Source organism: Telmatherina bonti, assembly GCF_933228915.1.
Source record: "Telmatherina bonti genome assembly, chromosome: 1".
NCBI classification, from domain to species: domain Eukaryota; kingdom Metazoa; phylum Chordata; class Actinopteri; order Atheriniformes; family Telmatherinidae; genus Telmatherina; species Telmatherina bonti.
The window spans coordinates 27738985-27754648 of NC_136619.1; the positions used below are offsets into that span (position 1 = coordinate 27738985).

General features: G+C 39.6%; 1 protein-coding gene across 1 annotated transcript in view; it reads right to left on the reverse strand.

Annotated features, from left to right (window-relative positions):
• igdcc3 (immunoglobulin superfamily, DCC subclass, member 3) overlaps positions 1-15664 on the reverse strand; it is a gene marked incomplete at both ends in the record, with an annotated part of 61411 nt that overhangs the window by 23886 nt on the left and 21861 nt on the right. Inside the window, 2 exons of the mRNA XM_079247151.1 lie at positions 516-646; positions 740-884. Coding sequence (XP_079103277.1) covers positions 516-646; positions 740-884 — 276 coding nt within the window. The remainder of the gene's footprint in view (positions 1-515; positions 647-739; positions 885-15664) is intronic.

Here is a 15664-nt window from a genome sequence, read left to right on the forward strand (position 1 = left end):
AAAAAAACAACAACAAATAAAATGTTACTATTTTAGTCTTTTATTTGCAATATCAAATATCAGTTCAAAATTGCTATCACTATGATAGACATGTCTTGTATAAGAAGACAGATTTAAGTTTATTTTCTACCTTAAGCTAGAGGGACAAGATAAACAAACATATTTTATTAAATTTCATGTGCCCAATACAACAGTGCTAAAAATGATATGAAGTGTTATAACATCTAACAATACATGCGGTTACTGGTGCATGTAGTTGTGTGATGGCAATCATGCCATTTACTATGCTGTAAAAAAACCTGGCCAGAATCTGAGAGCATTGTTTTATTAGTTTTTTATTTATTAATGAAGTGTCCAGTATAGAGTTAATAAAACTCTATCTAGTCAGTCGGAATTGCTGAGTTACAAAAAAAAAAAAAAAGTTAGTTTTTTTTAATATAAATCTGCTTGCATGCCTCCACACCAACAACAATAATACTAATCTATGTGGATGTGAAAGCCATTAAAACAACAACCTGAAACAGTAAGGAGGGCCTCAGTACTGTGTTTTACTCCTGCACTGTTATGTGCCACGCAGCAGAACTTTCCACCATCTCCCTCTCGCACTCCTGTGATCTGCAGAACACCTGTTGGCAGAAGGGTGTACCTATACGAGCGAAAGAAAAGCAAAAGAGACATGGCACATTTAAAGATGTCACCTTCACACAGGGTTTTGGGCCATGCTGTAGACTAGTCATACCTATTGTCCTTAGTGTCCACCGGACGGCTGTCTTTTTCCCAACTGATGATTGGCTCTGGGAGACCGTGGATCTGACACTGGAATCGGGCCACACCAGATTCTTCAACATGCACGGACTCTGGTTGGACATGGAAGTCTGCCATGGCTGTACAGATAAGGAGAGTGGAACATCAGATTATTTACTGAGGCAAGAATGCCTACAGAAAAGAAGTGAGTCCCGAAACTTATAGTAAGGTCCCAATTAGTCTTAATCTCCACATTACAGTCTCCATCTGGGTTTTCCATTACGAGACATAAACTACTGAGACAGTTTTAATCTACAGCAAATTCTTTCATTTTAATTAGTGCAGTGCTCCTAATAAACTAGTTGCTGTTAATAGTAACCTGCATAAATGTGAAATCTCTGTCTTTCTAAAAAGATAAACAAGACAAATAACACCATAATATTGTAAAAATGTAATTAACAAAGACTTGATCCAAGCACTGAATATTTATTTTTCATCAACAAGTGACAAACAACCAAAAAAGGCAAGTAATACAGTTTAAAATTCACCACAGGCTTTAGCTCCTGTTGGTTATTTCTACATAAAGCACTGTGGCAGACATATGGATTTTCTGCCATATTTAGTATGTAGGTCAGGCTTTTTTTCAGATTGCATACTAATACAGAAAGAGGCAGTGCAGAAACACATACACTGCCATATAGCTAAATCTGTATCAATGTCTCTACAGAGAGCCTCATTCAGTTGCACTTCACATATCTACTTCCTGCAGAACAAAGGCGCAATCAGACCTGGAGCCAGCAGGAAACTCAATTAGAGAGAGGCCCTCTTCTTCCTCAGTTCTCCCACTTTCTTCAACAGGAGTGCCCTCTTTTAAATGTCAGCCATAATTAAAGAAAGCCTTATCTGAACAGTGTTACAGGAGTATAACAAGAGGGTCCAAACCTCTTATTTCATAACCTGTTGCTCCAACTTTCAGGCTGTATTAATTCATTAGTGGAAGGGAAAAAGCAGGAAGCAACTGGACTGCTTATCTAAGCCTCAGACATGCTAGACAAATTTGGTTTATCCATTAACATTAACGCCAGTTTATCTATTTTTGTTTGCTGAATTTTAAGTATTTTCTGTATTGGTTCTTTTGTACGGATGTGTTATCACTTTAGCTCTATAGAGAAACACAATGCAGTTTAGAATCTATTATTTAGTTAATGCAAATATTAAGCATGAATGTTGACAGACAAGAGAAGATGAGAGGCAGAGTGAGACAGATACTTCATATAGAGTGGCAGCACTTTGGCTGCAGCACTGCAGTGGAGTCTAACATGCTGATCATTCTATTTCAGAGCTTAATGAGAGGATTGGCATTCTCCAACACAACTTGACCTTAGATCTTTGGATGGATGGATGGAGCTCTAATGAAAATTAATTCAATTCAATTTTATTTATATACCAGCAAATTATAAGATAAGTCATCTCAGGGTTCTTTACAAAGCAGGGTCAGGACCTTACAATATTACAGAGAGGAATCCAACAATTCCTCTTTTGTGATACCTGGCAACAGTGAGGAGGAAAAACTTCCTTTAAACAGAACGAAACTCTGAAAGAACCAGACTCTGGGTGGGTGGCTGTCTACTTCAATCAGTTAGGGTGAGGGTTGAGTGGAGATAGAAAAAGTTAACATTTGAAAAGGAGATAATGAAACCTAAGGGCATTTCCAATGAGTTTACACCTTTAAACTAATTATTGTTGCTAAGTTTACAGTTTATAACATTACTTTAGGATTCCCAAAATGCAGAATTTTAGAAATACATATTGCCCAATTTTAAAATGGTCTGTTGGTTTTAAAAGAAAACCCAGAGTAGAAGTACAATAAATCTGCAGTCTTTCCATTGATATACAATAGCTTATTCATCTTGTTGTAAAAATACATCCAACTTGAGACATTATATAGCAATGTGTTCAGCATGCTGGTAAAGATGGAGATTATGTCTAAATCTGTGCTTAAACTGTTTTTTTTTTAAGAATATGTATTTATTCATTTACTAACTTACTTAGGGAGAGGAGGCAATGGATGAAGGAGTACAAACTATAACATAGGTATGCACATGGTATAAATGCTCAAAACAGGATGGATGGAAAGAAAAGTACTTAGTAGAAACTGCCTCAGCAGGCTATACCTCTAGCAGAAGGCGATGATCTTTAATCAAAAAAATCTTATAAAACATGAAACCTTTCAAGCAGATTTGATTCTCCAACTTGCAGATGGCTCCAGAGGTAAGGGGCCTGAATGCTAAAAGCAAATTGGGTAGGGGAGGCAACCATTCCTATTCAGTATTCTCGGCACTGGCAGCTACAATCAGGATGTTTCTGAGAAGCAGGGCCATTTCTTACCTGACAAATTTATCTGGTTCTTATGTATTTTCATTTATCTAAAGTCCCTCTTTACACCTGAAGATTTTATTGAAGTAATTCAGACTAACTGTCTCTTATTAGCATGGCTGCAATATTCCAACTGGGACTCACAAAGTTCTACCCATAAAAATGTTTGAACTTCCCCATGAAGCATAGATGATAGAGGGCTTTATTAATGTTTCACCACGTACTGAATGCATTCGCTTCAGTTTCTTTTACTTGTAATGAACTACAACTGAAAAACTTGAAAATTGCTGCAAACTTGTCATTCATTTCCAAACTGCTTAGTCCGATTAAGGGTCACAGAGCCTAATCACTGGGCGAGATGCAGGGTACACCCTGGATAGGTTGCCAGTCTATCACAGGGCCACAAACTTGTCAGATGCTTACGTATTTCAAATAGGTCATTTTCAAGGCAGAGACAAAGCCACTAAGCTATCAGGTATACGGCGGTGTGTGTGTGTGTGTGTGTGTGTGTGTGTGTGTGTGTGTGTGTGTGTGTGTGTGTATGTGTGTGTGTGTGAGAGGGGGTCTTGCTTCAACACTCTGCCCGAAGCAGAGGCTGACAGAGTGCAGCAGCACTGAATTAAAGCCCTACAGGTGCAGATGAAAAATGGTCAGAGACATCCTTAAAAACAAACAGGTGTAGGAAACAATGAGGTCAGACTGACCAATGTGATCTAGCAAGTGTACCGTTTCAGAATATAGACCAAACACTGAAGCATACACATGCTCACACACACCTCTGTATGTGATGTATTGACCACGTTTGTGCACATAAATGCTACAGAACAAAAGAAGACTGGTGTCTAAAGCTCCCTTGTGTTTCTATGCCAAGCAGTCATGTTGTCCACTGATCTGGCTGTTGTGTGTGTCCGCTGACAAAACCCCCAAATGGGCCCCACCCTTGGCCTTCATGCATAAAACATGACTTCATTAGGAGGTCCACACCTCTGGCAAACCCCTTCCAAAATTACACACAATTGTCATATTCACAATGGGGCAATCTACGCAGATAAATGCACACAGAAGGCGAGACTAGTTAACTGTCTGCACAAGCTGTCAAAGAAAAACAGCTTATCTTACGCTGCGTTGTATCTATGTCTTCTTTTTGTTGAAGGTTGCAGAGTCAGTTTAACACGGCTTTGCACATCTACAGCACATGTATCTAAACACACGCAAATCGATTCTTCCATGCTCTATAAGACAGACAAGCAAGAGGCAATGAGGCGCTCTCTTTCTCTCTTATCCCAACACTTGGCCCCAGCAGACCTGCTCAGCCATTGTTTTCCACTCTTCCACTGCTGAATGTTGACAGACACTCACACATGACCACAGAGTGTCCACTACCAGCATGATGCCGCTGGTTTAAATGAAGCAGGTCTAATTGCTGCAATAGGGAACAGAATAGATGGGGCGCATAATAGGAAGAATTCCATACACAAGTGCATGGGGAGGAGATCGCTTCTCCAACACATGTTAGACAGTTTCTTGGTGACAACGACAAAAGAAGAATGATTGAGGGAATAATGTGAGGCAGGGTCGCAGACAGGAAATGTGAAGCATGGTGATTTCAACAAGTAGCAGCGCTGTAAATCAGATCTCGTCAAAAGTGAGAGTTACTGTCCCGCTGTGTGTTTCACAATAACCGTCAAGTAGCTGCCATAGGAGTGAGAATCAGACAGAGAGAAGCATTACAATCAGTCTGAAAGCTTTAAATTGCACCTTTTTATCTCTGAACCTTACAAAGACACTCAAAGGCTGAAATGCAAGTGCAGATATGTTAATATAGATTATCACATTTACAGGCCAGGGACAAGCTAAAAAGAACAATGAGTATTGATTAATTTGCCAATCCTTCTATTCTTTATTACAGGTCATATTCAACAGAACTCAAAATCAGTGGATTTACATATTTTTCGAATGTAAGGAAGTCACATCTCTGTAATGAGGAAATTTATATTAAAGGGTGATTATTTCAATGACCCTACTGTGAATTGCTTTTTTTCCTTAATGGCCCAAAGTAATGATCCATTTCTTTTGCTCTCAGACTCACACAAACACACACAAACTACAACAATTAACACTGTTTAAAAGCCTAACTTGTGTCATTTTGTCACAACAAAATAACACAAGTGTGCAAATCAGTCATCAGGTGATATATTCTCACGTGTTTTACAGACTTGCGGATGATTTCCTTCCTTGTGTTGAGAAAGATTCAATGATATGACAGAGCTAATGATGCGCATAGAGGGACAGCACCATTCAAATATACAGCGATGGCGTAAAGCTCCAGTGAGCTCCTGTGCCATAATGTCATTTCCCGCCCTTCTTTTTCCTTCCAGCTACTGCCAACCCTCTGGTGTACATTTGTGCTGCTCTTCACTGCACCCCTCACCCCTCTCCCGTGAGTCCTCTCAGCCTGTGACATCATTACGCACGTGTTGTTCGAGCATCAGTGATGAGTGCCGCACCCACCCCACCCCCATCTAAACCAGTGAAATTAAAATGAGGCCCATAAATAATGGAGATGGTCTACGGTGCAATTCCAGTGTGGATAGAAGATTCAACATTTAAAAAGGCACCTCTGAAATAGCAGACCCTGTGCTGGGAACCTCAAGGTGGCATTTTAATGCACATTTGATATTTTATTGGCTCCCTGGCCCAAAGAGTTCCCCCTCTCCCATCATCCCCAACCCCTGCATCCAAGCTTGGCACTGCTGTGATCACTTTGCTGGTTTGTGGTCTGTGATGCTTATCGCCTACGAAAAGATGAGCTGCACATTTGAGTGCTGTCTTCCACTCACACACACGGATTCCCCTCCTTTAATGCTTTGTCACCATGACACCTCCCTGTGTCAGAGCCCATGTAAGTAAAAGCATCAATTTTCCAGAACATCTGCCACGTTAGCCTGGGTGGCAGATGTTCAGATGTACATGGTGCCCAGGAACCAAACCTTCTGGTCCTTTATGTGAAAGGCACCTAAGCAATACACATATAATAAGATTTATAGGGCAGAATGTTATTTCTGGCACTGCAGCTTTGCCCTTTTATGGTTTTTATTGCTTTATGATATGAAAGTATTATGTAAGGGAAAAATATCAAGGGAAAAGTAACTGAATTTTATTTTAATCCACTAAGTAGGTGTGTAATACTTTATCAAAACCAAAGTATTGTATCCTTCACATCTCATATTGTACATCAATAACATTAGGTAGGACAGTATTCAAAATGTAAACAAAGGATATTGAAGAGGCTAAAAGCATGAGTCATTGTCTCACAATGTAATCAAAAAGATGCTTTTTTGTCTCCATACATGGCATATTAGAGCACATGGATCAGTTAAATGTCATACATATGTCCCATTCTGTCCATTTCAGTCATCAGTCCCATTTCTCTTGAATGGTTTTCCAGACTATAGTTCACTACAAGGGCGTCAGTAGAAACAGAGTTCTATGTGGGTACAGTATCACTCAGATCACAGATCAAAGACTTGCTATTCTATTCTATTCTATAACCCAAACGTTACTGCTGTTTCCAACTAAATTTCTGCTGAACCTGAAACACTAATAAATAATAAAATAATAATAATAATAATAATAATAATGATGATAATAATAATAATAATAATAATAATAATAATAATAATAATAAGATCTGTATCTGTGATCTGTACCTGTACCCACATACAGGTACAGGTGATGCAATTTTTATCTCTCTCAAAATCAGTAAGCAGCTACTTCTCACATAATTTTCTCTCTTTTCTTTTTTGGTAGCCTGATTTTCCTTTCTTAGGAAAAGACATGGTTTTCCCCGACCTCCTGTAGTGATCCTCCGTAGGCTACTGGCAGGATGCGTAACTCAGTCAAAACAGCAGATGCAGGTGTGGACTATTAAAAGGGTGAGAGGGGCTTAAGAGACTATCTATAATTATTGTAAATGGAGAGTCTGTGTGAATTGGAGCTTGTACTCCCATAAAACTGCATTATTTGCATATACACACTGCCTTCTGTTCTCCCTGTTATTTTGTCTTATCCTTCACTGCTAACAAAATGACTAAATCCTGTATTAACTGATGTCTATGGTTCACTATACCTCCAGCTAAACAGGAATTTCTCCCATCATGACAAACTAACTGATATGAATAAAACTTCCTTTTCTGCTTGTGTTGCAAGCTTGTTTGCATTATGCTTCCCAGTGGTGTGACTGTCTGCTGATTGGTGTGTTGATCAATAGTGTGGAGCTTGTGTACTCTAAGTTAAATATATTAAGATTGATAGCTGTTACTAAGAGTCCCAATAGACAGCAGCAGAACTACATACAACAGCTAACACAAAAAAAGGCTTTACATTGCTTCTTCATTTATCTGATGTCGATGGCAAACATGCTGGTTAGATAAATGTAAACCAAACACAATCCAAGAGTAGTGATCAGAAAACCATTCAGCCTTCTGAAATTAACTTCATAAAAAATTAAAAAGTAAAGAAATAGTCCTAAAAGAAGCATATCATTATCCAATCGGTGTTCCGGTGCAAATATGGTTACAAACAGGAGCCTGTCCTCCTCTCAAAGATGATCCCAGGACGTTTGATCATGTACGCATAAACTGTTTACTGGTATGTTACAAACTTACATGTACTTCCATTGGGGTTATACACGACCTCTTATGGTCATGAGAGCAACTGCATGGGACTTGAAAAAAGCGTTGTCCATGATGGCGATGGTGCCAGTGTACTGACTTCTTCGAACCAGGATGTAATAAGATTAGAGTGTTTTGTTTCCATGTAATCAAGGCAACCAGCAAAATGGCATATATTTTGATGATTGTTTTTCTGACCCTGACTAATTAGTTTTGATTTCTCACTATAAAGTCAATGTTATTGCCTAAGTGAGCAAAGTATATTGGTAAAAGGTTGTTGTGTTAAATGTTATGGTATCCAGCATCCTCATGAGGATTTAGTGGCTTGTTAACAAGAAACACTTAAAAATGATGTGGGAACACAGCGTTTCATGCTCATGTGAATTGCAGTTCCTCCCTCCTGCTTGTAAGGATGATACTTTGCTGATCATGATAAAGGATGTGAACAAATGTCTAAATAAACATTTTCATTGGAAGTTGCGCGACCAAAGAGACAACACTGATTTAAAAACTAGCAGATGTGGAATAGAAATTCATAATATGTAGATCACAGTAGCTGTAATGAGCGACCCTTTCGCACACACTCATCAGTGCTTCTATTCAAATGCAACACATTCACAATAAAACACACTGATGAACATTATGGTAAGTGAACCCAAGGAAGCTGAGCCACCCTAACATTTTCTTTAACACTCTTAGTACTGGTAGAAAATAATTGTGTAAACCCAAAACACAACAACAACACAGTCAAAACAATCACAGATGAGGATAAATGTAGTATTTTTATGTCTTGTTTTGACAGTAGCATTACAGCAGTAGATAATATTGTGATTGTAAGTGCTCTGATGCCTCATAAAATCAAAGGGTTTCGGTATGTTCTTCATTACAAACAATACTACACTGGCTGCCAATTGCTGAACAAACACTTAAACTGTGTCATTATCAAGTGTAAACGCAGAATTATCCATTTGTAAGATACTGGAGGAAAGCAGATGCAGTGACACAAAACAAAAAGACAGGAAGATGGAGATGGTGCATTTCTCACTGTCTAGTTAGTTATTTTTCCACTATTGGACCCCCCCTCTATCAACCTCAGAGACAAAGCAAGGGCCTCCTCTGCTGCCCTGCACTCTGCCTGCACCTTCTCCACAGCCCTCACTCCTTTATCACACCCCCACGCTCTGCGCTCCCTCCGTACACAGTAGCCCCAAATCTCCACACTTAGCCTCCTCCACTCACTTCAGCATGCAGACCCTAATTAAAGAGAGAGCCATTAAAGCTCAACAGATGCTGAAAATTAAGGGATTATTCAAATGATTCCCAGTTACGGCTTGCTAAGATTAGGGACATGCACCAGAGAAAAGAGAGTGTAAGGACTTGGGGGGGTGGGGGAGAAGACCAGATAAAGGAGGGCTAGAAAAAAGAAAAAAAAAAAACAGACAACCAGTGACATGGAAAGTAAAATGAGTTTGAAATGGACTGCAAGTGTTTCTCCTACATCAACAATGCTGATGCTATTTTCTGATGTCTTGCAAGAATTTGGACATTTGGAGAGTAGCAAGCGGTCATGATGTGTCACATCACAAAAGTGAGCCCTTTGTATCATTTAATGACAAAAGGACAAACTGGGCATTAAATTCATGAAACAACTTCAAACTCTCCCTCATTACGGTCAGAGAGGCGGCTTCAGTGAGCGCATATAATAAGTTGTCTGTTTTCCAAAGATAGTGTTTCCAACAATGCCGATCACATAATCTTGTTTACTTTAGAGTGCAGCTGTCACCCCCCCCCCCCCCTTAACATGCAGGTGCATGGGCACATGCTTATTACATGCTCACATGTTCAGAGTCAGTATAATTTCCAGTCTCATTGGTTAAACTCATACGAAATATGTCTTCGCAGAGGTAAATGTGCAGCTTCCCTGATCCTCTCAAAGGTCAAGACAAACTGACCATTTTGTCATTGCTTTGTGTGTGCCTGCTTTGCTTCAGTTTTTGCTTTTGCTATGCCTCTACTGTGTCATATCTGTGGCAATGACTTCTACCTGCCAATACAGGCTAAACATATAGTCTTACCAGGCTCCAATGTAAAAACACTCAGGTTTTCACAGCACAGCTATACAGAGACATTGTGTAGTTCTAATAAGTTTTTTGGTTAAAATAGATGCAGTCACTGTGGCATCAAAAATTATTTGTGGATTTCTGCTCTTGACACTTCTTTGCTTATCTTGTTTTTGCAGCTCAAAGAGATGGTTTTAAATGGGTATCTGATGAAATTATGTCCACTGGGTAGCAGCCACAGCATTGCAAGCAGCCCCTTAAAAAAAGAATCCAGACTTTTATTAACTTTGTTTAGTCCACATATTAATAAAAAAAAAACAGGGTTTTAGAGATATTGTCAAGCCACACAGGTGTCATGTATAGAAAACCTCCAGGATCTACATGCGGTATGTTGCACATTTATATTTGTTGTTTTAAAGAAATTAAAATTTGAGGACAAAAACATCTTAGTGAAAGAGCATTCTTTCTCATTACTGGAACCCCAAATCCTCTAATTGAAAGAATTCGATCTCCGCTTTGCCCCCCCTTCAGTTCACCCCTCTGCCAAATTACCATCTGATTAAGGACACTGAATGTGGGATAGCCCCAGAGGGATGAAGTCCTGTCCCTTTCTTCAACTTGCCAGTTTTCCTCTGACCTCAGCCAGTAGATTTTCTAATAGAGAACCCGATGTTGGTATTTTACAATTCTGAACACCATAAATTAAGTTCATATACCCTCCACCTCCATTAACCAAAACTGAACTCACTGTTAGTTACAGTGTGTAACCCTTTCTGTTACTTGCTGATGAACTTTGTAATTCTAAAAATGGCACATTTTTTGTTTTCCATAAAAAATAAAAAGAAACAGCCGACCAGACCTGCTCTACATTTGCATGAACTACTGAGTCAAACTAGCTGGAAGTTGAAGCTACCCTTACTCGACCACCTGTATGGAGAATAAATGAGTAATTCATTAAAGTTTGCTTGATGCTGCAGGGCTGGAAATTGTATGAAAAGATATTCAAGACATTCTTTTACATGGGAGATGAATAGCTGAAGTCAAATGATGCAGTTATTAAGTCAGACTTTGTCTGAATTTACTATTTTGCACGTTTACATGTTTTCTCACTTTTACAAAAAAAGATACAAGAGAATACAAATTTAGAACATTTGGCCAATCTCTATTGTTGAGCATATGGAGCTACAAAACCCCATAGTAAACAATCACTGAAATGTATTCCTAAATCAGCATCTCTGAATATTACAGTGAGACACAAAGGACAGTCAAGCTGAAGTTTGAAGAAGACCACATGAATTGACGCAAAGACTGGAGTCTTATCTCTGATAAATGATTTTCAGTTTTGCATAACACCTCGTCATCGTATTGTTAGACTGAGAAGACAGAGGTTAACAGCTCACAATGTCTCACACCAACTGTTAAATATGGAGGAGGATCTATGATGATCTAGCGGTGCTTCAGCAAGACTGGAATCTGACATATATGTCTTTGTGAAAGATGTAGTAATAAAGCTACACATAACATTAACCTACAAATAAAAACCAGCCTAATAGCGGCCTCCTTATGCTATTGCTCTGTTTCCTAACTCAGACGATTAGTGTTGACTCTAGTACAATCTTCCATGCTGCCAGGGGCATCAAAGTCAGGATGGAGGATCACCACATGAAGAGCCTGTCAGAGCCAGTTTATTCTCACGGTTTGAAGTCTATGGAAAACTTTTGGAATCTGACATTCATTTAATTTTTGATTTAGCAGAAAACAGGTATAACAGTTTCCAACATTAGTGTGAAAACTGGTGGAGGGCACGCTGAAACCTGTGAAACTGATATATATATATATATATATATATATATATATATATATATATATATACTACTCACAAAAAGTTATGGATATTCAGCTTTTGGGTGAAATTTCACAACAAGCCTAAAATGCATTCAAACCTGTACAGGTGAACTTAATGTGATCTTCTCTAAGCTTTTAAATGCACATGTCCAACTGTTAAATGTTTCAATAAATTTTGCACAAGTTGCTGTTCTCTAACAAGGAGCTTAACGGCAAAAATCACGGCAGGTGTGTGATCCTTGAATTGACCAATAAATGTCCTGGTTCAATTAGAGCTGGTGTTTAAACAGTTGTCCTCATCATGCTGTTCACATTTTGACATCATGAGACCAAGACGACACCTAACAATGGAACAACAGTCCCTTGCTATTGCGATGCTTCAAACAGGACGTTCTCAGACAGAAGTGGCCACTGAGCTTGGAGTGTCACAGAGTGTCATCAGCAGGTTGCAACAGAGATATGGAGAGACTGGAAGAGTCACAGAAAGGCCTAGAAGTGGACGTCCTTTGGCCACATCCCGTGCTGATGACTGCTACATTGTGAACACTGCCCTGAGAAACCGGATGATGAATGCCACTCAACTCCAGGCACGTTTAAGAGAGGTGAGAGGCACCCAAGTGTCACGTCAGACCATTGGAAACCGTTTCCATCAGCGTGGTCTGCGTTCTAGACGACCTGCACGGGTACCTGACCACACCACCAGGCACAGGCATCATCGTCTTGCATGGGCCAGGGAGCATTTACGCTGGACGAGGAACCAGTGGGCCTCAGTGCTGTTCTCTGATGAAAGTCGATTCACACTGAGCAGAACTGATGGCCGGCAACGATGTTGGAGACGTCAGGGAGAGCGCTATGCATCAGCCACTGTTGTCACCAGGCGAGCTTTTGGTGGTGGCGGTTTACAGTGTGGGCGGGGGTGTCCACTTGGTACAGAACTGCCCTACACTTTGTGAATGGTACAGTGACAAGCCCATACTACCTGAATAACATCATTAATCCAGTGATTGTGCCCCTACATGAACAGCACAGGCCTAATTTCATCTTCATGGACGACAATGCTCCTGCTCATCGAGGCCGCATCATCAGGGAACGGCTGTTGGAGACTGGTGTACCTCAAATGGAATGGCCTGCACTCTCTCCAGACCTGAATCCCATTGAAAACCTGTGGGATCAGCTGAGCCGTCGTGTAGAGGCTCGAAACCCTGCACCCCAGAACCTCAATGACCTGAGGGCTGCCCTTCAAGAAGAGTGGGATGCCATGCCTCAGCATGCAATAAGTTGCCTTGTGAACAGCATGAGACGTCGTTGTCAAGCTGTAATTGATGCTCAAGGGCACATGACCAGATATTGAGACGTTCAAATTTTTTGTTTTGGTGTAACTACCATTGTTGTTACCTTTTGTGTTGAATGAATTTTTTGAGATGAGGAAATCAGTAGTGCATCCTTCTACTTAAATGTCTTACTTTTATGATATTATATCACTGTAGCATGAACATATTGCATTTTCCATAAATTTCACCTGAAAGCCAAATATCCCTAACTTTTTGCGAGTAGTGTATATATAAAGTACCAGAACTCTGCACCTCTTCCATGCTAAGATTTCTTTTTTCATACAAAGTATCTTACTTTACTTATGATGAGTTTTAGCACATTAAAGGAATCCAGTGTTGCATACTACAATACATCAAAGATAATGTTCCTAAGTTTTGTTAAACACTATACTGCCACTAGAGTTGAAGCATCCTTGAGTTTTAAATTTGCAATGAAATTGAATAATATTTATACATTTTCAGGCAAAAAATAAAAATCTTGAAAAAAAAAAAAAAAAAAAAAAAAAAAAAGCAAGCTATTGTTTCCATACGATACAATGGTCACAACCAGTCTGTAAGAGGCTGCGACCTGGATCCTCAAACTTTAATGTGACTGCAAATGTTCTGAACGTGGTAGCATCATTTATGAAGCATTCTGAAAGGTGCAGCAACATGTTTCTATTATTTTCCAAGCAGTTGTAACCTTTATTATCCATTCTGTAAGCAGTAGAAGCCAGCGTAGGATCTCTGCGTCACTCCAAATATGCACACTGCCCTCTACTGTAGATGCTCAACACTGTCAAACTGAGGGCTGAAGAAGAACAGTGGCCACTGACGTCACACTCCTGTGCTGCTTAGGTTGCAAATTCAAACTGAATTTTGGACTCCTTTTTTAGCAGGAGGCGGGATGGAAATAAGAAGCAAAGTTTTTTCAGCTGTGTTATAAACTGAGCAGTCGTGAAGGAGAAAATGAAATGCAGTTTGGATGAGCTATTATTGATTTTATTTATGAGTTAAATAATGCAGCTATGACCTTGAAATGAAAAAGCCGTTCTGCTAATAGATTTTAATTTTCAAATATGACATTTCAAATTGAACTCTGGTAATTATTTGCTGGCGCATCCTTTGAAAATTAAATTTTAAATGTCCTTTTCTTTTTCACCTTAATTTAGTTAAACAATGAGCAGTCTTGAGGAAAGAAATTGAAAGGCAGTTTGGATGATTTATTATTCATTTTATTTATAAGTCAAAATGCAGCTATTTTCTGAAAATGATAAAGCATCTGTACTAATCCATTTTAATTTGAACTAAGGTACAGACTGGCCTCCATAGCAGAGCCGATCACCACCTTTAGTGTTGAGCTGTAGACTGCTGGTGTCTCCACTTTTTTCTTTAACTTTCCTGACAACTGAGAGTAAATCTTTTAAGTTAATGAAATTCTTTTCTCGTGATTTAATTCCTCAGCACTGGAGGAATAAATTCACATTCTGACCCAAAACATGCATACAAACTTAGACTGAACAATGCAGGGGTAAAAAAATGTCCTAATTCTGAATAATTGTTGTATTTTCTTTCTAAACTATCATCATCAAATCACTTATTGATGAGACTAATGTACCATAACAAGATGCATACTTTCTTTTTCCACACCTGATTGTCACTGGAAAGATGTATTCTCAATGCCAAATCTCTATTCGCCCACAGGCCACATTTCTAATTAATATAACCAAAACCTCTGCATGCAACTGCATCCTTTAGAATACGGATGAGATGCCTCTTCTATCATCCAGCGAGAGCTCATATCCACATGAATTATGTGCTGTCATTTATTTAGCCCATTTACTGTATGTTCACTGCACAAATGTAAAGTCCCACAATACTTAAACCCTGTCTTGTCCTGTTGTTTCTATGTGTTGAAGAGGTTGAGAAGTTCGAAAACGTTTAGGTTAAATAATGTTTATATTCAAATGGAAATGCCATTAAATTCTTCCTTAAATGGTCTACACCCCTTGCTTTGTGATGCCCGAAATGAGTGAGGCACACAGACAGAAGTGGCACTGAAAAAAAACCTGGATGGACATTTGGCATCACAATTCTCCCCTGACTAACTCTCATTACTTCCCCCTCATTAGAGGACAACTGTTGGGTTGGGAGGCCACTCTGAGAAGTCATGATGAATCTCTCCCGAGAAGCCTTTTATTTTAGGTGCTGTTTTTCAATTACACGTCACTGGTGGAGAGAGGATGAGCCTGGTGAATTAATATACCTTGATGTGTGCATAGATGTGTGAGGGTTTGTATTGTGAGGCTGTAGCGTGCAGCATTAACTCTCCATATGACAGTGACTTTGAGGGGGGTTGGTCTGATCCCAGGGCTAGATGGATGACCCCACATCTGGCTCTCCCACGGGAAATCTGAAAGACACAGGGCGGGACAGACCCATGCGCTCCACTGCGTCTCACAGCACCCTGAAAACCGGGCTCCCCCAAATGACTAAAACGGCTGTGTAAATCTCACGCCTTCATCACTCTGCCCAACAGACACACAAGAGAAGTTCTTACAAGAAAGAGGTCCACTGGGCCTCAGAGGTGTGGTTCCCACTGTGCATTTATCTGTCACACTGTCCATGCTGGTTTACAAATCCAGCTTCCAAGAAT